The 25,560-nt window shown below is 45.9% G+C and overlaps 1 protein-coding gene across 5 annotated transcripts in view; it reads left to right on the top strand.

Annotated features, from left to right (window-relative positions):
* Nucleotides 1-2,820, top strand: part of Grik4 (glutamate ionotropic receptor kainate type subunit 4) — a 428,100-nt gene extending 425,280 nt beyond the window's left edge. For all 5 annotated transcript variants that reach the window (XM_051156249.1, XM_051156245.1, XM_051156246.1 and 2 more), the window contains one exon: nucleotides 2,418-2,820. In XM_051156249.1, the coding sequence (XP_051012206.1) occupies nucleotides 2,418-2,725 (308 nt within the window). In that variant the 3' untranslated portion in view covers nucleotides 2,726-2,820. The remainder of the gene's footprint in view (nucleotides 1-2,417) is intronic.
* Nucleotides 2,821-25,560: the final 22,740 nt, after the last annotated feature.

Raw genomic sequence — 25,560 nt, 5'->3', positions numbered from 1 at the left:
TGCACTTAATTTAGCCGTTGGGCCTAATGTTTGTTATTAGTCCTATAATTCTTACCATGGCAGTATTTTCTAACTTGCCAGTAATCAATGAAACACAGACACCTGTTATATTTTTAAACAGCCTTAGTTAACCTGGGCCAGAGCAGATATTAATCCCCTAAACTACCTCCCATATTGGGGGCAGATATCCCATACCCTCCCCCAATCCCATCCCATCTGCTTCTAATAATTTCTATCAAGCTACTTCCCATCCATAATTCCAAATACTTGCTAATGTTCTTCATCTGGGCGAACCCTCCATCCATGCTGGCCATGTGCTTCTTCCTCCACTTAAACCATGGTGCCCACCTCCCTTCTAATGGCTCTTCCCCCTGCTTGTCCCGCCTGCCACCAAGACAGGATTCCCTTGAGTAGCCTTGGCTGTCCTGGACTCCTTTTGCAGACCAGGCTGGCCTTGAACTCACAGAGATCCACCTGCCTCTGCCTCTCAAGTGCTGAGATTAAAGACATGTGTCACCACCTTCAGGCTCCAGCTCTTCTCCTCTCTCCCCCTCTTCCATTTCTCTTTTCCAAAAGTCCACCAACCTTAGCTACGCCTGCCCAGGTGGGATGGCTTTTTTTTTTTTTTTTTTTTTTTTTTTTTGGTTTTTCGAGACAGGGTTTCTCTGTGTAGCCTTGGCCATCCTTGACTCACTTTGTAGACCAGGCTGGCCTCGAACTCACAGCGATCCGCCTGCCTCTGCCTCCCGAGTGCTGGGATTATAGGCGTGCGCCACCACGCCCGGCTGGGATTTTATTGGCCAAACAGGAATAGCTCTTAGGCAAGCTACAAACAATTTGGGTACGTGAGCCTGCTCTTAATGGGCAGACCAGACCAACCTCCAACACTGTACTCTCTCCCATGTTATTTTTTGTTTGTTTGTTTGTTTGTTTACCCTCTCTCCAAACTCCACAACTGGGCCCTAGTTGTTCCTTTTAAAGAGTAGTAATGTCACTATCCGCTTACCTTCTACCATCCTTCTCCTGAGCTAAGGGCATTTGAGAACAGTATTACTTTCCCTTTCTTTATCTCCCTCTCAGCCCTGGACCCCATTCCAGCCTGCCTTCTCTCCATCCCTGCTGTGAAGGGCCTTGTGCCATCGTCTGACTCCCTTCAGTAAAGGGCAAACCGAAGGGCACACATGAGTCCTAGACTCTCTTGTCCTTTTCCTTGTCCAACAACAGATCTTGAACTCCCCCCCTCCCCCCGGTACGTTGGCCTCCACTTCCAGTCCCTTCTCCCTTTGCTCGGTCCTTAAATGCTGCTAACATTTACATATTCCATGTGAGCCTGATTGAGTGAGTCCTGCCCCTTGAGCCCTTCCCCATTTCTTCTCCCGCCTTTCACTCTGGACCAGCAGAGTCAGCAATCTGTCAGCCACCAGCGTCACTGTAACCCTGACACAGAGTGCTCACATGCCAATGCCACGGCTATAGACACGGAGCCAGTTTGGCTTAAGGACTGCTTGTTATCCCTGTAGTTCCACGGCAAATCACAGTGCTTGACCCACAGTAGACGGTAAATGCGTGTTGTTATATTCTTGTCACATGTAATGGATTAAGCAGGTGGCAGGAGGGGTTGTTGCCATAGTAATTATTAGAAGCACGGGGCTTTAGTGATTCGCCGAGAGTCTCTCTAGTTAGTGACAATGATGGGTTTAGAATCGGGTCTGAGAGCCTGTTAGGCCATTTTTTATGAGGCAGTATCTGCAGCTGCTTCCTGCGGGCTGTTTCTCCCAACAGCTCAGGCAGGATGTGGATTTGCATTGAAATCCAGTGGCTCTCGGGCCACTCGGATAGACAGCTGAACAGAAGATGAGGCTGCACTGGCTGTGTGGCTACGGCATGGCAACTGTCCTATAGATAGAACTTGAGAAGGAGGCTTCTTCTGCCGTCACACCCCGGGAGCGCCGCTGTGACCCTGGAGATGAAAACACAGCCAAGTATGCTTGGGTTTTGAGTTAGGCAGGTTGATGTTCTAATCTGCAGCAGGATGCTCAGTAGTCAGTTCTTTACAAAATATGCAACATTCCCTGAGTTCCTATCTGTACATCTTCAAAGTGGATAGTATACTATTAGGGATAGTAACAACAGTAACACAAATTTATAACTGCTTTTAATCCACTGGTTATCAGACCCCAAAAGCTAGAATGGTCCAAGCCCTTTGTAAATTTGACCCAAATGCATTCCTCCACCAAGCCTGATTAGTGGTGCACCATCTTCGTTACATTCATTGTGGACACACCAACATCTCGCTGTAGAGAAAGCAATGTGCTCAAAACTGGAGCCTGGCCCAGTCCACCCCATGCCTACAGACAGCAGCAGATTCGTGAAACTGGTTCTGAGTGGCTATCTGTGACCTCCAGTGTCTCCTCCAGGTCTCCGTGTGTCAGGAGATGGTGACAGAACTGCGCAGCATCATCCTGTGCCAGGACAATATCCATCCCCGGCGACGGCGGTCTGGAGGCCTGCCACCCCAGCCCCAGGTCCTGGAGGAGCGCCGGCCCCGGGGCACAGCGACACTCAGCAATGGCAAGCTGTGTGGCGCCGGGGAGCCCGACCAGCTGGCGCAGAGACTGGCGCAGGAGGCCGCCCTGGTGGCCCGGGGCTGCACGCATATCCGTGTGTGCCCCGAGTGCCGCAGATTCCAGGGCCTGAGGGCGCGACCGTCGCCGGCACGCAGTGAGGAGAGCCTGGAGTGGGACAAGACCACCAACAGCAGCGAGCCCGAGTAGAGGCGACAAAGGACCGCGGAGCCAGGCGGGGAGGAGGGAGGGCTGACCACAGCATCGGTCTCTCCCGGTTCAAGATTCAATCACTTTACAAAGCGATCAGAGCCTGATGCTCCAGCAGCAGGCAGACCCCTGCTCCCGCTGTGGGAGAACAGGTCTATCCAAGACATTGCACCCACGTGACAGAGATGCTGTTGCTTGTGGACACGAGGATCCATCTCCTCCCAGAAGGCCTTTCCCTCACACCCAAATAACATGGAGTCTGGGTAATGGGGTCCTGCCTAGCGAAGTCCAAGAAAATGATGGCATCATAAGTTGGAGTCCCCCCTGGAAGGGGCCATTGTACCCTGGGTCTAGTTCTTACAGGAAAAAAAAATTAAACTCAACAGGGAAGTTTTTCTTTTCTGAATTTGTATATTTTTGTTAATGTCCTTTTCTTCCCCGTTTTTCTTCTGTCTCTTCTAGTTTCTGTTCTAAAGTTCACTTGTCTTATGCTTTGGGAAGGGGAGTATGGGCTGGGGGAATGGAACTCTGGTCCCTGTTTCTTTTTTCTTTTATTATTATTATTATTATTATTATTATTATTATTATTATTATCATCATCATCATTATTATTATTATTATTATTATTATTATTATTATTTTAGGCTTTGGAGTTGCACAGGGTTTCAGGTGCTGACCCTGCCCCCTCGTGTGGTGTTTGGTGGTCTTCCTGAGTGGAGAGGGCCGTGGGTGAGAGTTCATCAAACCAACTTTTTAAGTGCCCCCTCCCCAAAAGGCAAATAGCCTGTAGTCTACCTAGAGATACCTTGAAATGCCCGGGGCTTCAAGGGTTAATCTGGTGTTTTTCCTTTTTCTTTCCCCATTTTCATCTCTGAGAACAGAAGGAAGACAGAATGAGTAAAGCATGCTGGGCACTGTATAAGGAGTAATGAGGGTGTGTGTGTGTGTGTGTGTGTGTGTGTGTGTGTGTGTGTGTGTTTCCCACACTGTGGTCCTGGCTTCCATTGCCAGATCCTACTCAGAAAGGAGCGAGGGCAGGGAGGGCCACACCACTGGTATGACGGATCCTTTTCAACTGCTTCTCTTTTTAGTTGAACTCCTCTGCAACGGAAGTGCTACCCCGAAGGCTCTTACAGATTAAATGATTTTTTTTTTTTGGTACTAGATATGAAACCTGGGTGCAACTGTGTGTGTGTGTGCGTGTGTGTGCGTGTGTCTGTGTGTCTGTGTCTGTGTGTGTCTGTGTCTGTGTGTCTGTGTGTGTATCCATGCTTCCGTACATGTGTGTACCCAAGCATACATACCTGCATGTGTTTATGAAACAGAAAGACTTTAAGTAGCCACTCCTGGGAGAGAATGGAGTCCTTCAGCCTGTCACTGGCTGAGGAATTAGGAACATCAAGTCCAGATCTCACTGTGGGCAGTTACGTTCCTTGTGTGACTCGGAGGTGAAGTATCCACTTCTCTGCTGCAGACTGGGAGTCAGCTTTCCCAGGTGTCCAGGCTGGTGAGAGGTTTGCAAGGTCTGATGGGAGTGTCCTCTTAACGGGAGGGCCCAGCTTCTGAGGAGCAGCTTGACTTTCCTTTGGTGTCACCCAGAATTCCGAGAAGAGGTGATGGGAAACAAATTCTATGCAATTTCTGATTGTAACTTAGAAAATTCTGAGAGAGATGAGCAGCCACCAAGTCCACCTCCTCTACCACCACCACCTCGACTTGGACTGATCTCACATGGCTCCTGTTCTGAACGTACTAAAATAAAGACACCCTTTGAAGCTGGTGATCTGAATTCCCTGGTTCTGCCTTTTACATAGGTTGGCCTCCTCTCTGTGCTGGGACAAGTTGTTAGAGCGGCCACCCTGGGGCCGAGTTGTAATCCTGATTTCTTCTCAGTTCATATAAGAGATGCCCTGTTGGTCCTAACCCTTTGCTGGTGACTCTGAAGCCTTTTTCATTTTTCTCATTAACTGTCCAGTGGGACACTTAAGGTTTTGCTTTTTGCCATTCATTGTGGAGAAATAGAGATCTGATGGAAAGGACACCTGAAGGCTGATGGCCAGCAGCCCCAGCGGTGTCACAACCACTCCAGGCCCCCCGGGCATTTCCCATGCTTCTGACTCCTGGATCCCTCCTGTCAGGTCACATCTGAGACAGGAAGGCTTGTTTTTTAAACTTGTTTTTATGAGCAGGATAACTTGATTAATAGAACCTTTTTCTTAATGGACTAGTGAAGTAAATGTTCCCACGCATCGTCTGTAATGTCTGTTCCTTTCCCTGCGTGGAGTCACGGTGAGGCTGACAGCACGAGGCAGCTTTCCTTAACCCCTAGGACCATTGCTGCACCTTCCTCCAGTTGCTGAGCGAATCGACCACCAACTGTTCCTGGTCCTTGGTTTGTCTCCACGTTTGAACCATTCGTCCTTGGCTCTCTTTCCCATCCCGTGTTTTCTATCTGATTCTGTGTACTGTATAAAGCGTTTTTTTTTTTTTGTTTGTTTGTTTTGTTTTGTTTTTTCTTGTCTGTTTATCTTTCTTCGACTGGAATATTTACAATAAAATAAACCCTGAAATGTTAGTGAAGGGTGAGAGCTGTTTGGGTTTGGAAGTGTGATCCCTGTGCCCACTCCCCAGGTATAGGACTCTAAAAGAAAATAAAACTCGGGTGCCCACTTTGTATCTCATCCTCCACCTGCCTCTGCCTCTCTCTTAGCCCTCCTCTTCTCCTCCTCCCTCCATCTCTCTCTTCCTCCCTCTTCGCTTCCCACCCCTTCCACTCCTTTGTTCAGAGCCCAGCAAAGTCTAGGTGGCTTCTTTCAATTTTCAGTTCTGGGAGCTTGAGCCAAGTGCCCCCTCCACAATACACCCCTCAAAACGGATATGCATGTTAATGGAGTTCAGATTTGTGGGGTTTTTTGTCTTCCTAAATGCACTCTCACAGAGTAGTCATCTACTGATACCCGGGGTAACTCTAGCCAGATATCACCTCAGATTCCACTGGGAGCCTGAAGATTACATCAATTAAAATATAATACTTTGCTTTATTTCTTTTAATTGCTCTGCAGGGCCCCAACCGTCACAAGATCTCTACTTCAGAACCCAGGTGGGGTGTAAGTTGAGCATGTAGGGGTTGGAAAACTCTTTTGGTTTCCTCTATTCCAGTGCTCATATGAGAATATTCATGCTGGGAACTTGCCAGGCGGCCCTCTTATTGGTTAGGTGAGACCGAAATATCACGCTAGCCAATCCATCTGGGACCACTCTGTGAAAGTTCATTAGTTTGGGATTCCAAGGAGTTTAATTTTCTTTTGGAATCCAAAGAGGACTTCCCGTTGGTATACAGGGCCAGGATGGAGCTAGAGTGCAGCTTGAGAGAGCAGTCCATGGCCCTCCCAACTACCTAGTGTTCACAGCAAGGCGAAGTAGTCTGGGAGTGATAAGAAAGAAAGGTCTGATTCCCTGGCTTGCTGTCAGCTCTCGGGTTATAACAATGAGGCCTGTCTGGAGAATGCACAGAAGGCATCCTTTCAGGAAGATGTCTCTGAAGGCTGGGGCTTCCTGTAAGGCTTGCTCATGAGAAAAATGAAATCTTAAGTGGCTTTCAACTTTGGGTAATTCTCCTGCTTTTCGATAAAGGTGACTCCCTACACACACACACACACACATACACACACACACACACACACACGAATGTGGATGTGTGCACTCACCAGGCCCTAGCAGGACCAAACTGAGAACATCCTCAGGGGCAGACAACCTGGGGGGTCCTCTGGTGTGCCTCTGGTGATGACATGCTTTCATAAGACCTGCCCCATAGAGGGACATTCCAGAGGAGTGGAGGTGACCGTTCCAGTCTTAGAACTGAGTAGTCAAAAACTTCACGGTCGTTTAACAACCAGGGTGGAGATGTCCTGGCATTGTTGTTAGAACCTGCGTGCATGCAAACATCCCCCTAGGTGAGAAGTTGATGGCGTGGTGCAAGGAAATCAGTGGACAGTGGCTGAGGTGGTGGCATGACAGGGTGTAGGATCTAATTTGTGGGTTGGACTGTGCACAGTCCATACTCTGTAGAGAGCGATGTTTTTCCTGTAAGAAAGCTAGCTAAAGGGTCTTGTCCGTCCTCTGACATTCCTTGTGCCCAATCCTGCTTTGTCTCCTGCTGTGTTAGAGAAGTCGGAGGGTAACCGAGATGGGAGGGTCTTAGAATGAGATAAAGCTTTTCCTCAGATTGGCAAGTGGTTAAACTGTTCTTATTTCACAACGCTATTTTAGATTCTGTGGAGGTGGCGGGGGCGGGGGGATACCAAAGAGGAAAAAAAAAGTCCAGACGTCAGCACCCCAATACTGACACCCAGAGAAACAAGTTGGGGCACTGGAGAGATGTCTTAGGAGTTAAAAGCACTTTCTGCTCTCGCAGCAGAGGATTCGGGCTTGGTCCTCAGCCCCCACATCACGATCTGTAACTCCAGTCCTCGGGGATCCATCCTCCTCCTCCTCTGGCTTCCGCAGGCACCTGCACACATGTGGTACACAGACATGCATGCAGGCAAAACAACCATACACATAAAAAGGTCTTGGATACCTGTAGGAGCACTTGGAAGATGGAGACAGGCGGGTCCCTGGGAGCCAGCCTAGCCTACTTGGTAAGCTGGAGGGGAGCGAGAGACGCTGTGTAAAAAGAGTATTTTTTTTTTTTTAAGTGAACACACACGAGGAACAGCACATGAGGTTGGTCTCTGGCCTCCACACTCACGCCAGTGCTGGGACACCAAGACTTTGCTTCATGTCCCTTGGAGGGGAGCATGGCTAATTCAGACTGGCGAATAAAAAGCTAGCCACCCACAGCATTCCTTTTGGAGGAAATCTGGCTCTCCTGTGATGCTCATTAAGGTTTTCCAGCACCGACTCTTGGAGGTTCTCACCACTATCTCTCTCCCAGGCTTCCTTAAGTTGTATTAGTGGGATTCGCTGCAGAAGCATCAGCCTCACCCTGTGAATACTGAAAGGCTAGCTGCTACGCTTGGCAGCCCTCTGGAGTGTACTCTGAGATGCTTAGGAAAAGAACCCATTTAAAATTGGAGGACAGGGGTAAGAATACAGAACCGAAGCTGTGGAGCCAATATGAAACTAATGTGGAACAAAATCCTCACATTTCTCACAGACAGGGGCATTGGACGAAGCTGCCCCGCAGCTCACTAAGCCGTGCTGTTATCCGTAGCACACAGAGTCTGCCTGCAAAGTTATTCTACTTGGGTTGTTCTGATTAGATTCTTAGTGGCTTTTCCATTAAAAATAAGAGTAACTTCCATTCCCGCATCATCTGCAATCCTAGAACACCGAGTGGCCTTAGAAGCATTTTAAATCATGGAAACTTGCTCAAATGTGAATGTCAAAGCAGCAAAGTCACAGGCTGGCGAACAGCTCAGGCCAGCGCCACCAAGAGAATGTGTGTGCCCACCAGTTCTCCTGTGACAGGACTTTCAAACTAGTTTTAAATGTGTCAGATAAAAATAGTTCTGCATGAGACCAAGTTATGTTTTTTGTTTTTTGTTTTTTGTTTTTTGTTTTTAACATTTTTCCAAGCCCCCATTTTCTATAAACTAAAACTTGTGGTGGTGGCCGCAGTGTGTGTGTGTGTGTGTGTGCTAATATATATATATATATATATTAGCAAATGCACAGGTTCTTGTCAGCGTGTATACAGGAGGTAAGGTGTGGGTGTGGTGTATGTGGCTAGAAATTTAGCATAGGTAAGTAGTTTCTTGTCCGTGGGTTTAAAGGGTATATGTGAGTGTGTGTGTGGTGTACAAGGGATGCAGTGTGATGTGCGTGTTTAGTGTTTGGATGGATGGTGTGAGGGCATGTCGTGTGTGTGTGTGGTATGTGAGAGTGCAGTGTGTATGGCACGTTAGCACAGCCAATACAGGTTCTTGCCCGTGTGTCAGTGTGGTGTCAGTGTGTGCGTGAGAAGGTTGGAGGGTGGTGTCGGTATGTGAGCGTGAGAGCATGTGAGTAGTGCAGATGTATTAGCTCTTAAATGGCAGAAGACAACCTCTTAGCACTTGGGCCTTTACCCCGTGCTTCTGGGAAACAGCTGGGCTAGGCTTTTTGGCTTTCGACAGCTTAGCTCTCACTTAATAGCCTTCAGTGTAATTTATTTCAATGTACACGCAGATGCATGCAGCAGGAGGCATTTTTTTTCCTACTCTCAGTTGAGCGATACTGAGCCTGAGCTGACTTCTTAAAAACCTACTGCTCGCCACCCTCACCAACTGAAGCTCACCGTTCCTCCAGCTTGAGTGGGCAACCCTGCAGAATCTTTTGAGGTGCTGTGACTGAGCCGCCAGTGAGAGGAGGACCAGGGCACCATGCTCCACCCCAGATTCATTCAGAGCTTCACCCATTCCAGACAGAAGGCCATCTTCAGACCAACCCAACAGTGGGTTTCTTAGAGATTGGGAGCTCCGATTGGGTAACAGGATACAGAATTCAGAAATATTTTAATTCAGATAGTCTGTCTTTTGTCTAGTGTGATGGCCCAGCAGAGCTGAAAAGCTGCTGTTGCTGGCTTGAGGAGAATCCAGGGCTCTCCTTGATTTCAGCCTTCTGACAGTCTCTCACTTCCCTTCCACTCTACCCAAGACCCCCCTGTATTTATCTCCCGATGTCAAGCTGTTCCTACTGCCTTTGTTTTGGTAGTTCTTACCGCCTGGTGGGGCCATCTCCACATTGCAAACTTTGATCACGCGTCAGCCCTGGCTTCAATCCTATTTCCCCAGTGAGAGCATCCGAGGTAGAGAGATCCATCTCTCTCTCTCTTTTTTTTTTTTTTCCTGGCCACTCTAGGCCTCCCTTTATGACCCCTCTGACTTCCCACTTTGTGCTGTCCCACTACCTCCCACCTTTTCTAGCAAGACCTTTAAGAGTGCAGAAAAATATGCCTTTTATTCCTTTGTAGGGGCCCAGGAGTCCCAGCACATACTTGCTTCCTATGAATGAATGCGCGATTGAATGAGGCAAATCTGACAGAGAGGGAATACACATAACAATGCAACAAGTGTGAAAGTGAGTGGCAGGGATATGCTAATGCACCCTTGATTCAGAGCAGCCAAACCAAGAACAGCTTAATAATTTATAGCAAGCAAGCAAAAAACAAAACAAACAAAACAAAAGTCAACCAAACAAACAAACAAACAAAAACGTGACAACTTCGTTCATTTTCCTGGGCATGAGGCCTGTGAGGAGAGCAAGATAATAATACTTTTAGGTGGCTAGGGGACTACTTGGAGGGTGGGAGGGGATGCTTGCTTCCTGCTGTCTGCTTGTCTTCCATACAGGCTACAAGAATCCAGTCTCTTAAGCATGTTCTGAGAAAGTCAACCAGCTTTCTCCTGTCCATCCTCATTATCCTAAAACAAACAAACAAACAGAGCCCCAGACGAAGTTATCAAAACTTGGGGTGTGGAATGTCCATTTCAATGGAAGTCCATCAGGGTGATACTTGGTCAGAGACCGCCTTCTTTACCGAAACAGTTGAAATCAACCCGGGGTCCCGTGTATTCACAAGGAAAAGGCCTACTTCTCCCTGGCGGTTTGCTTTAAAATGTGAAAGCAGCACCGTGGTTTGAAGGACAGGAAATTATAGTCCTAGCATTTCAAGTGTTTGTAAGGGGAGGTCTGGCCCATTTTGACAAGTTCAGAAAAATGCTGCCCTTTTCTTAAGTGTTGGTGTTTAGATGGGAAAAATGAGAGAGGCCAAGGAAGAACTGGAGCTTTACCCGTATGGTCTATGAGGCAAACACATTTGTTCATGTAATTCTCCAAGTAGCATCTTCCCCCCCCCCCCCCCCCCCACCCTCACCCTACCCCCACCCCCAAGTTAAATGGGGGCTGAGAAAGAAAAGCCTCTGAGGGTGAAATGCCACACCCAGGGTTCTGCAGCTGGGGAAAGGCCAGGCTCCAACTCTAGGGTCAAGGACAAAGTCCTTGGTCTTCACAGAGCTGGATTCAGTCTCCCAGCGCCAGGTCATCTGAGCTGACCTGGGAAGACTGCTCCAGATAGGACAGAGACCTGACAAGGGTCCATATTAACTCAAATTTTCACCAGCAAGGACTTCTGCTTTTTGCTGATAGTAAATCTCTCTGACTCTGTAATCCTGCTTGTCCCTCATATCTTTGCATTTGTTTTTGATGCAATTTTCATGTGTGTGTGTGTGTGTGTGTGTGTGTGTGTGTGTGTGTGTGTGTGTGTGTATGAACTAAACTTAAGAGATGGAACTGTATTAGAAGAGCCATTGTTATTATTAATACCAATGGAGGCTTGTGGTTGGAGTGTACCTGTGTCAACTCAGCCAAGATAGTTATTTACCAGAAGTGAGCATCCAGTGGCTCTGGTATTCCCTCCCTCCCTGCAATGTAAGAAAGTCAGGGTCAGTGATAAAAACAAAAACAAAAACAAAAAAACCCAAACTCCAAGAACAACTGTGTACGGTCTTTATAGAGCTAAATTTGTGTCTGATTTAAGTATCTAGAGGGTTCTCCAGCAGTTGGTTTCTTCCTTAGGGCCACACTCCAGTCATTGTGACTAAAACTGCAGCTCTATGTATTTGAAATAATAACCCTTTACTGAGTTCTATGTAGGGAAGGAGGGACACTTGTGGGTACAGCCAAGGGGCATGAAAATGAGTGCTGGAGTAATTCGGAGAAGGTGGGTGACTTTACCTGGTATAGTTGCTAGAGCTGACAGCCCATTTTGCTCAGAGATGATGAGAGAAAGAAGATCATGGGAACAAAGCAATGTGTTGACCTGTCACTAGAATATATGGGTTAATGTAACCAGATATAGACTAACTTTGATAGGTAATTATTTTTTATTTTACAATTTTTATTTTAAATGCTTTTTATGCAATATATTTTTATCATATTTTTTCTTCCCTCAGCTCCTTCCAGATCCTCCCACCTCTCTACCCACCCAATCTCACATTCTCTCTCTCTCTCTCTCTCTCTCTCTCTCTCTCTCTTGCTCTCTTAAAAAAAAAAAAAAGAAAGAAAAATTGGGGGCTGGAGGCATGACTCAGAGGTTAAGAGCACTGTCTGTTCTTCCAAAGGTCCTGAGTTCAATTTCCAGCAACCACATGGTGGCTTCCAACCGTCTATAATGAGATCTGGTGCCCTCTTCTTGTGTGAAGATATACATGCAGGCAGAACACTATATATTTAATAAATAAATAAATCTTTAAAAAGAAAAAAATTAAATGAAAATAAAAACAGATAAGTAAACTAAAAAAAAAAAAAATCAAAACAAAACAAAACAAAAAGCACACAAAGAACATGGAGTCCATTTTGGATTGGCCAACTACTCCTGAGCATGAGGCCTGCCCTAGAGTATTGCTATATACCCAGTGACACCCGATTGGAAAAATTATTTCCCCTTCTCCCAGCACATATCAATTGCAAATAGCATCTTGGTTAGGGGTGAGACTTTGTGTCTACTTCCCTCTCTCAGCCAACAACTTAACAAGACATAGGCCATTCATAGGTAATTCTTATATTTAGTTGGAAGTCAGTTTTATTGGAAGCTAGTTGATAGCATGGTGGTGATGATTATTATATAGAGAGAATTAGGATAGTTATAGGAGCTGTGGGACTGGGTGCTACCTCTGTCAGCAAAGTGCGGAGTCACAAATACAAGGACCTGAGTTTAACCAGAAGCCTAGAAAAATCCTAGGTGTGATAGTTAGTGCCTGTGTGTAATCCCAGGGGGAGGGGAGGGAGAAGCAGCTATGTCTCCAGAACTCACTGGCCAGGTACAATAGCCTACTTGCTGGGTTCCAGGCCAGCGAGGGACCCTGCCTCAAAACAGAAACAAAGAACAAAGTGAGGTAAACAGCACCTAAATAATGACACAAGGGTTGTCCTCTGGTTTATACACAGCATCCAAAAGGAATGTGCAGGAGGTCAGAGGGTTCTACGTCTGGGCTACATAGAAAAACTGGTGTTACAAAATCAAGGCAAACAAAAATGAAGTCATTACTATTATTTATAAGAGTCCTTTCAGTCCTATTATCAGATGCGGGGCCATCCATGTACAAACTGTGATGCAAGGGAGAAATGACGCAACACAAGACATTCTCTTACTGAGTAAATATGAAACGGGCAGTTCCAGAATCATGGAAGAAGTAACAAAAGTCGGGACTGCCAAAGGCATGATAGCACGAGGCATGCTGTCTACTGGCAAACCTGACAGTCAGTGAGACCGTGTTCTGTGGTCAAGCGTGGGCCTCAGATGCTCTCTGTGAACATGCTTCTGCCTTAGATATGACGAGTACAGAGAACACGGCAGTCAACAAAGAGAAACATTTACCATGGCCACTCATTGGACTCTGAATCATAATTTGGCTTTGTGATACTTCTGCTATTGTACCAGTTAAGCCACTAAGTTCTTTAAGAAACAAACAAACCATCAGTTAAGTAATATATATATATTCAACAGAGATAAAAGGGAAAAATCAAAAAGTAGATTGAAAACAAAAAAAGAAATTCCCACATATTAGTATCCAAAGATGATCAGTATTCCGACTTTGTCTTGTTTTTGAGTCGTCAGGTTCTTAGTTAGAGTACATACATATACATAAGACTTACCCAATGTGATTGTCAATGAAAGGAAGGGACTCTGAGAAATAAGACTCTCCTGAGTGTAGAAGTGCTACAATAAGAAATGACTTTCTGACTCAATCACTAATCAATACAAGAGCACACATGCACACACCTGTACACACACACACACACACACACACACACACACACACACACACACACACACACGCAAGCACGCACATATGCACACACTCACACACCCACGCACAAACGCACGCAAGCAAATTACGCTGTAAAGCAAGCTTCTTGCTCCTGGGCATTTACAATCAGTGAGGAAGGAGAAGCCCAGGACAACACATGGGTAATCCTAGAAGGGCACGTGGTGAGGAAGGGTGCTTGGAACACAACTCAAGGGCATACGTGAAGGCTGAGATTCTTTTTCTCCACCCACCCAGTGGGTCCACAGCAGAATGGATTCGTCTATGCAAACTCAGCTTCCATTCTTCTGCCTGGTGCCGGGCGGTCTCCCGTGAACCGTCTCAGAGGACCCGCTATATTCTATACAGGCCGAAGAATCCAGGGCACCTCGTTCTTCACAGAGGGGAACTGCCCAGCTAGTGTTTCCTCTCCGCTCTGGGATAAGAAGGAATCTGAAGCTACGGTAGCCATGGTGTGGATATCTCTCTCCAGTGGTAAACTTACTAAAAGGGGGCTTTAAAAACTTTTCAGAGTTCTCTTAAAGGAAGGCTGCTCTGGTTGAAGTGTTGAAATACTACTCTTCAACTGGCCAGTTATCTGATAATTGAGGTCTTAGCCCCCCCCCCCCATTATACGGCTTGTGCTAAACCTGGGTCATTTGCCTTGGCTCTGATGGAACAGCACGTGAGGGGGGAAAGGGGTGAGCTGGGTGCTCCTCAGGTGGCCTGCATTCAGTTCTGAGTTCACAGCTGATCAATAGGGCCCATTAATCAGGGGGCTGGAATCACGGATGGATTTGAAAGGATTTTCGAGTACTCAGATTGGAGAGTTACCCTGGGTGTAAAGCAACATATACTTTCTAGCTGCATTTGGCACCCATGGGAAGAGGTAGTGACTGCTTGTCTGACAGGACGCCTGCCCCCTTGAACGCCTCTTTTAATTCCAGACGAAATGAAAATTCCTTTCGTAGGAGTCATTAAGGCTCCAATTTTACTTCTCATTATTAAACCATGAAGTTGGCCAAAACATTTAAATTAAGCCAAATGAAGAGATTTATGAGCAAATTGGAGTCTAGGTGGAAAAATTCAGCTTAATCTCCAAAGATTAAGAAGCACACAATAACTAAATCATTGAAGAAAAAAAAAATTTAAAGCAAATCTCAGCACTAACAGGAGAGATGTTCTTTCTTATTTTTCCCAAAGAACCAGCTCCTCAAAATTGAGTTTTGAGTTGATAATTTCATGCTTGGTAATACTCATATGGTTTGAGGAATGTTGGGAAAAGATTTAAATGGTATTTTAGTCTTCATGCGGAACTAGAGAAATATGTCAGATTGATAGCCCTAAGCGGCCAGCAGCCACCTATGGCGAAAGAACAGTGCGAAAAGAGCAAACAGGAATTATCTCAGATCCTACTGCCCTGAAGACAGAAGGCCAAGGCCAGAGATTAAACCTGTTTGATCTCCACTTTCCCCATGAGCTGGTCCTGCCTGAGGGAAGAAAGCTTCCAGCTTGCAGAGTGTCCACGTGTCAGGGAAGGGGCTGAGACCCCACTCCTTTTCAGGGGCTTTATTTCTTCCTGGAAGAGAAACTGCCCTTGGGGCAAATTGGAAATGGTAAACGAGAGTTGTGATAGAGACCAGCTATGGGAGTCACTGAGGGTCAAGAATACTCATAATTCCATTGCTAGGTCCTAAGATTCATCTAGTTATAAAGAGAGGTAGTTACCCCAAGGGTAGTTGAGGATGTCTATTAAATTGAGCTCCCAAATTTGCCATTGTCCCCAGATACTGTGTATTCCCCCAGTGAACATGCAGTGGCACTTAAAATTCACCAGCAGCAGTTGCTTCTTTGGGAAAAGGAATAAAATGCTGAGTTAATCATTACAAATCAGTGGTTACCCAATAGTAGAGATAAGGTCCGAAACCTGACAAGGAAGAGGTCAACTTTGATGGAGATTCACACAGGGTCTGTTGCCCAGAGACCTACCCAAGGGTCTCCTGGGCCCAGCTGGGAGTCCTAGAGGTACTGGGGGCTGTGGGAAAGCTTGCTGCAGAGCCCAGGGAATGGGAAGGGAAGGAGCTGCTGTTTCTTTCATGTCTCTGTGTTCCAGGCATATGCTAAGTGCTTTTGTGAACATTTTCCAACATAATTCAATTAACTGCAAGGCAGCCTCATTACCCTTAGTATGTAGTTGAAGAAGGGGAGGGCTAAGGAATTTGTCCAAGGTCACACACTTCTCCAGACTTGAGTTCAACTTTGCCAAACTTTAAAGATCCTTCTCCTTCTGTGTCATCATGCCACTGCCCTGGAAATAATAGAATAAAAGGATTATTTGCAGCCGTGTGAACCAGAGCATACCCTATACTACATCAGCCTACATAAGGAAGTCTTTGTAATAAGCCCCAATAAAGTCCCTTAATAAAAGTCTGCAAAATTAAAATGCCAGTTAGCATTCTAGAATGTTCCCCCAAAGGTTTCCTCCTCTGCTTAGCACTACCACAGCTGGTGAAACCTAGAAGGAAAATGAGAATGTGTCTCTTCCTATCTCTGTTTTTACTTTGGGTCAGCAGGAGCTCTCTTCTCTAACAATGACTGGCTTTACTCTAAAATAAACCACTCACTGGGGTGTGCTGCCTCACCAGGGACCTAAGAGCAGCAGGGCCACTCCTGCTCAGACTCCAGAATTGTAAGCCCAAGTAAAATATTCTTCTTCCTTTTCTTTTTGCATATGTGTTGGATACGTGCACACCTATTCATCTGTGGGGGTGTATGTGTATGTGCCCTTGTATGTGCGTACGTGCGTGTGTGTGTGTGTGTGTGTGTGTGTGTGTGTGTGTGTGTGTGTGTGTGTGTGTGTGTGTGTGTGTGTGTGTGTGTATAGAGACCTGAGGTGGACATTAGGTATCTCTCTCTATTGCTCTGTGGTGGTCAATATCTTCAACTTAAAAGGATCCAGAATCACACAGGAAAATGAATCTCTAGGCATGTCTAGAGTACACAATAGTGGTGGGATGGCTCACCCTAAACCTTGGCAGTACCATTAGGCCAAGATCCCAGACTTAATTAAAAGGAGAAAGAGACCTGAACACAGCAATCCACTGCCTTCTCCTTCCTGAATGCTGATACAATGTGACCAGCTGCCTTCTACTCCTGCCACCATGACTACTCTGCCACCATGGACCCTGTCTCTTCAAATTGTGAGCCAAACTAAACCCATCCTCCTTTAAGTTGCTTTTTGTGGGATATTTTGTCACAGTGAGAAAACTAGCTGACACATTTTCCAATGTATTTTTTGAGACAAAGTCTCTCACTCGACACAGAACTAACTAAATCAGGAAGTACCATAGATCCCCTGGTCTTCTTCTTCCCAGGGCTGGAATTGTTCTACTGCACCCAGCTTTTTACATGGGTGCTGAGGATCTGAACTCAGTTCCTTGTTCTTACACAGCAAGCACTTTGCAAGCCAGGCCGTCTCCCAATTCTTCTTAAATTGATCCATCTCAGATGTTTGTTGCAGTCATTGGAAGCTGGCTGATGCAGGGTGTCAGGACCTACATGAGAGTGCCAGGCTGGATTTGACATCCAGATTTTGGCCCATTTGAGATTCATCTTCTTGTAATCTTAACACAAATCGTAGTCCTGCCGTTTTTGTTTCTGAGGTGAGACACATCTTCTTAGAATCTTGGTACAAATCATAGTTGCCGCCATCTTTGTTTCTGGGGTCACTTCTGGTCCTTTGTAACTTGGCCTCAAGTGAACTTAAAAGAAGTTTCTCCATTTCCTATCACAGAGGTGAAACAAGTAGAGGCTTAGCTGACAAGGCTCAGAGGTAACAAAGAGAAAAATCAACAGATTAAAATGTACCTAATTGGTTGGGCTCTCTGAGGAGATGCGGTTGCTCTCACAGGCAGGGTTCATCCTCACAGGGCCCCTTTTCCCGCTCTCCCTGCCTATCTCCCAGGTTCATCTAGACACAGTGACCAAATTGTAAGCATCACACTACCCCACCCCAGTGACTAGAAACATCTTCCAGGGTGTTCATTGTCTAAAGCAGATGCTCTTCCCGTTCAGATGGGGCTTTGTCTTGACATTTGCTCAGGCGTAGTCCCAAGTTCATAAACCTGAATAAAGGGGGTTGAGGCGTGCAGAATGGGGGGCAGAATCTGCTTTTACTAGAGCTGTCAAATACTAAAACCAACCAGTCTTTTTTTTTTTTTTTTTTTGCACAGCGGTAAAAGCCCTGGTCATAATAACCAGTTTCTGCGCTGTGGTCAATGGGCTTCACCGAGCACACGCTTTCTCCATTGTTCATGTCGTTTACAACAGAAGCTATGTTTTCAGCAAGTTGCCAACTGGCTTTTTAAACATCAGAAGACATTTGAAACAACAATGAAGAAATACTTCACACACAGCAGGGAGAGTAAATAAATAACTGTATAGAACCAAGTGCTGACAAGAATGTGGACTACAGGGCACTCTAGTGCATCATCACACTGTGAAGAGTATAAACTGGTGAGTAATTTGATCATCTGTACCGTAGGCCGTGGTGAATAATATTCCATGAATTCTCAATGCCCTACCTTATGATGTCCTCTGGACAACTTGTAAATGCTTATAAGTGCATATGAACAAGAATGTTCATTGCAGACTTCTGTCAGAGCAAAGCAAGCAGTCCTGGGAAACTAATTACAGACATACCAACAACATGGAGCATTTGGTTTTATATTGTTTAATGCTGGTGATTGAACCTACCCCTTTACCCCCACAACCCTCAGGATAGGCAAATGCTTTCCTACTGCTAAGCTATATTCGTAGCTCTAAAGATATGTAGCAGAGGGCGACCTTGAACTTCGGATCCTCCTGTCTCCATCTCCCAAGTGCTGGGGTTATAGTCACAGGCCACTGTGCCCTATAGCAATCCATCTCTAAAACTATGGTTTAAACAGTGCTTTGCAGCCATTCACAGTGAAAAGTGTGGAGTGGCTTTTCATAGTTTCATGTGGTTAAGACTGAGTAAAAACCCCCGGCCGCTCTGTGCTGTGACCTATATTGTCACTCAAGTGTTCTTAGTTATTTGGGCAAGCCTCAGCTAGCTATTTGCAGAGACCGAGCTATTGCTCTTAATGCCAGCAAAAAGGCCCTGCTGAGGGAGCTTCTCACAGCCCAGGTTCATGTATAATAGCTGAGCTATGGGATGCTTATGCCGAGGCTGGTGTGGAGTTGGAGTTACTGGTGACTGCCAGGAGATGCAAACAGGAAAACAAAACCCCAAAGCATAAAGGGAGCAGGATCCTGTTTAAAGGAATGCAGATAAGTGGTTTTTAATGAGAATGTGTTAGACAACAGAAATCTGGCCCAGCTCTTCAGGAACTCAGGTTACACTGTTGCTACCAACAGCATGAAAGGATCGAGGTGCGTTTGGCTTTTATTCTCAGCTTGAGTATTAAATCTACTCAAAGGACCAACAGACTGATTTGTTTTTCCAAATGATTTTTAGTCCTGCACGGCATTTGGAAGGAAGTAATACAAAATGGAAAGTGACTATGAGAAGCCAGGGGAAAACCTATCATAATTAAAGTGTATGAACACCAAGATGCATTGTAAAAAGAAGGTCCGGAGTGAATGGAATCGGGCTTAACACTTTCTGAGCATTGAATAGTGTGAGCCATTTGTAGGATGTTTCTGTCTTTATTTCTAATGCCTTCCCTCACAGCTACTGTTGGCCATGGGTGGGGTGGGGGTAGGGGGGACAAAGACACAGCTCACACCACCACCCTCACCAGCCAGGGGACTTCCCTTAGACTTTTAGGGACCTTAACTCAGCCCAAACAAGATTCCTGGCTTCCATGCTGAAAGGAATTTCAGACTTAGCTGATATGGTAAGGCAGGGTTAGAAGTTTTATTAACTATATCTTACTATAAGTTATATATGAGGGTAAGAGAAAGAGATGTGCCTGGAAAGCAAGGCAGTGCCCGAATCAGGGCATAAGCTTCCAAGGAAGAACAGAGGAAGGTCAGACACAGCCAAGCGTGGATGGGGCTTCTCCGAGAGAGAGAGTAAGCAGTTTGTTGCTCAATGTTAGCCATATAGATCCTTTGGCCAGGTCTCAAGTTTCATCTTCAAAGGTTGCTAAGAAACAGTTGTTTCCTTCTGTCTCTTTTAATAAGCAGGCTCCATGAGGCGGCACCAGAGTGTCTAGGTCAGGTTTTATTCCAATAGGCAAAACCAAGGCCACTAGGGTCGCAAGGGGAGTAAGTGTATGTCTCTCCCTATAAACTTGGTTTCTGATTAGGTTCTTAGAAAGTTACAAGTTTGTGGGGAGGGGGAATGGATTCCAGTAGTCCGCAGGGCTGAAATTCTCACTCCGATGTTGGCAAAGGCTTCAATCAGGTTCCATAGTGAGAGGCTTTCTCATCCCCACACCTCAACATCAACCCCTGCTCCTCTATCCCCTACCCCCATCCCCGCCTCCTAGCCCACCACCCCTACCCCGGCTCAGGCCCCCGGGGGTTTTTCCTGCCTTTCTTTCTCACCTCACTGTCAGGTCTATCTTCTCTCTGAAAGCTATGGTGACAGCTGAAGAGGAAGTGAGAACTTTGCCTGGCTGACCAAAGGCCACCTGGCATGCACCCAGTGGCAAAATATAACTATCTGCTCAGATCATAACCTTCTAGCCTATTTTACTGATATAATACATTCTGGCTTCAGCTGATTTGATTGTTTACACCTGATTGGTAAACAAGGCGCTGTGCTATACCAGACCCCTGCAGCCATTCCTCCAGAATGTGGAGATGTTGCTAGCTGAGATAGGCACCAGTGAAATGCACCGGCTCTCCTGTAAAGAAAACAGCTCACGGCACAGCGCAAGACACCACAGCCAGCATCAGACCTCCAGGGGGAAGTCTGATCTGATCTTGATGACCAAAATAGCTTAATGTCCCTCGAATGATTGATTTTTATCCTACAGATTCTGTAAACTGTCTTTTCTGATTTCCAGAAAGCTGAGTTGGAGATCCATGTGTAAAATATGGACAACATCCCCGGGGGCAGGTTTCACTCAGGAATCCAGCTCTTGCTTTCCTCCTTCTCCTTCACCCAACTTTATGATACAAAACCACACATCTATAGATGCTTACACCTACATCTGTAACACAGCACTCTGTACTAATCCGTGAAAATTAAGGTTTAAAGGGCTGCCACTTTAGGTAGTCTGGGACTAACTCAATAAAGAGTGGATGGTGTTAAGTTTATTTCTTTCACGGGAACTTCACTTTTAAGTGCAGACCTTTAAAAGGCAGTCAGGTTGTTAGCTCCCATCGAGGTCCAGATATGCACCCTTGTACACACACACACACACACACACACACACACACACACACACACACACACATCATTTATTGCAGTGCCGAGCCTCAAAAGCTGAGGTCTGAAAGTGCTGCTTGAGGCATGCTGGTAGAACCTGGAAATAACTTGCCAAAAGAAGAACAACAGCTCAGGAAAACAATTTTCTGCCCCATTTTCCTGGTGGGAGACTCTGGGGGTGAGGTAGCACTGTTTGTGTGTAAGCAAAAATCTCTTCAGCATGCTGGAAGACAAAAGCAACACCAGTCTGAGAAGCTCCCAGTAGCACTTGGCAGATAATTTATGGAGCAGAAAGTCAAGGACCAACACTTTTCAATCATCGTCATCTTTATGCATGAGGGGTCACACTTAGACTTTGGTGGAGGGGAGTTATGGGGCCTTCACTTTGGCTCTCTGGTATGTTTGCTATTTTTCCTTTTTGAAGGAGGAAATAACACATATTGAGCTATACTGTGGGCTGAAAAGTACACCTTAGCATCCTTAAGCTACATACTTGGTTCCTGACTGGAGGTTCCAAAATGGAGATAACAGCCTCGGCTTAGAACCAGGTATGAAGTGGTCCCTCAGTGTCCATGGATGATCAAGTCCAGACCTCCAAGGATACTTCTGTTCAAGTCTCCTAAATGAAATGTATGAAATGACGTCATATTTACAAACAACCTACCATGCGCCCCAGAGCACTTTAAATGCCTCCGGACTGCTTATAACACAGGCCACAGTGTAAGTCTCTGTAAATTGTTGTTATAGTGTATAGAAGAATCGCAAGAAAGAACTCCACTCGTGCTCAAGTATAGACACATTATTAGTGTGTGTGTGGAGGGTGGGGTCAGAGAAGTGGGAGAGCTGAGGCACGTATGTGGGATTCAGGGATCGAACTCAGGTTGCCAGCTTTGCAGAACAAGCACTTTAACCTACTGAGCTATCTCACTGGCCCCAGTCATAGCTGTTTAAAAATGGACTTTCTCTTCCAGCCAATGGTTAACATAGAACCAAAAGACAGATACAAGTAGCCGATTAGGGAAAAGGAACCGACGTCTCCTTCTTCTTGGCTGTTTGGCTTCCTTACTGTTTTGGCAATTCTGTCAGAACCCAGTGAAAGCCTGTGAGGGATGGGTATAATTTTGTCAGAAATGAGGGTTCTTGTTGAGCCTAAGAGAGAGACAAGGCCAGGCAAGGTTTATTATTTTTTTACCTCCACTCTGCTTAAAACGCTGGGTCCATCCCTTACTGTTCGCTCAAACCACTGGGAAGAAAAGTATGCTTCCTCTCCGTCAGGGTGCAGAAGTCTTCGGTTTTCTGGAAAGCAATAGACATGCGGTTTGCGTCTTGTCAGTGGGCTTTGCCCTGGTGATGTTCAGGTGCCTCATCATTAAAGCAACGGCCATGGAGCCAGCCACCCAGACCCAATTCCCAATCCAATCTTCTTCTTTCACCTATTTATTGCTTTATTTTTATGTGTGCACGCATTCATGTACACACTTGCGGATGCCCTCATATACATGTACAGGTCAGAGAATAACTTGTGGGAGTCAGTTCTCTACTTCCATCCTGTAGATGCCTGGAATCAAACTTGGCAGCAAACACCTTTAACCTCCGAGCCATCTCACCAGCCTGCTACCTCTTTCTGTTGTGTGCTTTTTGACAAATTACTGTACTTATGTCACCATGCCCCATCTTTGTCAACTACGGAGTATCACAATAATAAGAGCACCCACTTCAGAAAGCAACTGCAGGGATGGAAGGCGACAATCTCTCTAAAGCACTTAGTCCATTTTCTGAACACATTAAACTCCAAAATACTACAGCCATCATGATCTACTAGGTTAAAATCATCTTAAGGGTGGTTGATCTGCAAACTTTTATTTTTGTCAGAAATGTTTTCTAATGGGAAGTTATTCTTCACAGCCCCACGTAATAGAATCCCTCTATGCTTTTAGAAATAAGAAATGGGCGCTTAGTGGATTAAGGGTGCTTGCTCTGAAGTCCGGAGCACTGGAGTCTACATCCTAGCATATCTTAAGGCTGGCAGCCCCACTCACTTCTATAAAGCCCTCAGGTGGGTGGAGCCAGAGTGCTTACCAGAGCTTTGCTGGGTTCTAGTAGGTACTAGCCTCAGGTTAAGGGAGAGGCTGCCTCAGGGAAATGGGTGGAAGAGGTAGAGGAGAGTGTTCGAACCTCTTCTGGCCCCCATTCACACAGAAGCACATAAACCCATACATTCACGTGCCAATACATGCACACAGATATGCACATAAATAAACATCTCTTAAAAATAAATTGAGGATTAGCGCTTCTAAAATTAGCAATGTGGATAGGATTTTTTAATTTCTACCAGTGGCCCAGTATGGTTCTGCACACATGTGACCCCAGCTGTAGGGAACCCAAAGCAGGGGGGCAAACAGGGATGGCCGAGACACGTAGCTTTAAGCCAGCTGCCTCAAAAGTAGTAACGACAAAATGTAGCACATGTATTTTTGAGTGTGGTTGTTGTGTTGGGTTGTGCCACCCTTGGACACATGCAGATCGCACATGAGTAACTCTCCAGGGTCAGAGTCTCAGTCTGTCTAAGGAGACATGCTGAAATCCTCTGTTTTGTGGAATAGTGGTTTAGTGGCATGGCCTCGTGTTAGTCATCTTCTGTTACTGAAACAAAACACACGAGACAATCAGTTTGTATTAAGAGAGAAGGTTTATTTTGGCCCAGCTGAGGAGGTTTTAGCCCATAGATAGTCCACCTCATTACTTTCTAGCTGTGGTGGTGCAGTATACCATGAAGTGTTTGGTGAAAGAAGCCAGTTTACTCCTTGGCTCAGTGTGGAAAAAAGAAAGGAAAGGATGAGGGTTCCAAAACCCCTACCAAGGGCACACTTCCAGTCTCTAGAACCTTCCATTAAGCTCTACCCATGAAAGTCTCCATCACTTTCCAGGAGCGTCATGAGGGCTTTGCCCTCAACACATGGCCCATAAGGGGAAAGTTCTGGGTCCAAAGATACTGAAAGGTACGTATGGCAAAGATATGCAAGGCAGAAGACATTTGGAGCACGTGTGAAATAAAGGCAAACTTTTTTTTTTCCTGCAGAACTGTGTGGAACATTTATCATGCACATGTGTACCATGACTCTCCAAATGAATAAGAGGGCTTTTCCCAGCTATTTTTGAGAAAAGCTGGTGTGTGTGTGTGTGTGTGTGTGTGTGTGTGTGTGTGTGTTCTGTCTGTCTGCTTTGATAACCTAAAGGAGCCTGGAAATGGGAGGCTTGGAAACATCCCTGCTCTGCCCCTCCTTTTCAGCCATGATAATGGCTTCTGAAGCCTCCACAGATTCAAGCCTGCTTTTCCCCACCACACGCTATCTTAGATGCCCCACGGCTGTCTTTCTTCTCTGCATGCTATGCTTTCCTTAATAGGCTCCCAGAGTGGTTACCACCCTAAATAAGTCTTATCACAGTGACTAATCACGCTTCCTTCCCCTTCCTCCTTTCTGTTCATGATCAGACCCTCTCCCACTACAGGCTCTGCTGCCATGATCCTGCACCTCAGCAAAAGGGGCCAAGGCACATGGGCTAAACTCTAACACATGATAATCCTTTAAGCTGCTTCTCCAGATATTTTACAACAGTAATGAGAAAAGTAACTATTTTCAGGTCCAGAAGAGAAAGCCTAGAGGAGCTACCCCTATCCTATGAAACCATTTGTTTCCACTCAACTAAATACAGAGACCTAACAGGATTTAGTACCCTTGGCTCTTCCTCTGCCCCAGCTCTCCCAATACTCCCCTGGAGATAGGGTTTCTCTGTGTACTTGGCTGTCCTGTACTCACTTTGTAGACCAGCCTGGCCTTGAACTCACAAAGACCTGCCTGCCTCTGCCTCCCCGAGTGCTGGGATCACAGGTGCATGCCATTGCACCCAGTGACCCTTGATTCTTATCTGTCCCTGGGGTAAATTCTTTATATATCCCAAGGGCTAGAAAAAGTTTCTCCTCACTCATTTTTAGCATCCTTTAGTTCTAGTGTTTTATAATCCTACTGGCAACGGCACTAACTTCTCAGATCCTAAAACTCCCAGCAACCTGTCCCAGAGTTTCTCAAGTAGGCAAACATAGTAATGTGTTTCCTATTTGTTTGTTAAACACTTGTTTAAAGAGGGCAAATCTGAGCTGAGTATCTGCAGAGACAGAAATTAGAGGTATACAACATTTGGTGCAGTCAAGAATGAATTCTGTGTTACTACCTTTAGAAATCAGGGTGGGAAGTGATGGCATTTACTAAGATGAAAAGGACAGATTGGGAGGGGTCTGAAGGAGAGACTGAAAGTGAAGTTTGGAGCACACTAAATCTGAGATGTCTCTGGGCTGTCTGGATGGGAGTATTAAAGAGTCAGTGTGTATGCACATCTAGGGACCCGGACAATTGAGCATTCACGGGCGTGAAGATGACACCAATCCACAGCAATAGATGACATTAACTAGGAAGGGATTAGAGAAATAAATGGGGAAAAAAAGAAATTAAGTATTGAATGCTGGGGCTGGAGAGACAGATCAGCAGTTAAGAGCACTTGCTGCTTGTGCAGAGGATCAGAGTTTGGTTCCCAGCACCCATGTCTGGAAGCTCACAACTGCCTGTAACTCTAG

This window comes from Acomys russatus, chromosome 14 (assembly GCF_903995435.1).
Source record: "Acomys russatus chromosome 14, mAcoRus1.1, whole genome shotgun sequence".
NCBI classification, from domain to species: domain Eukaryota; kingdom Metazoa; phylum Chordata; class Mammalia; order Rodentia; family Muridae; genus Acomys; species Acomys russatus.
This window is presented reverse-complemented; position numbering and strand designations above follow the sequence as displayed.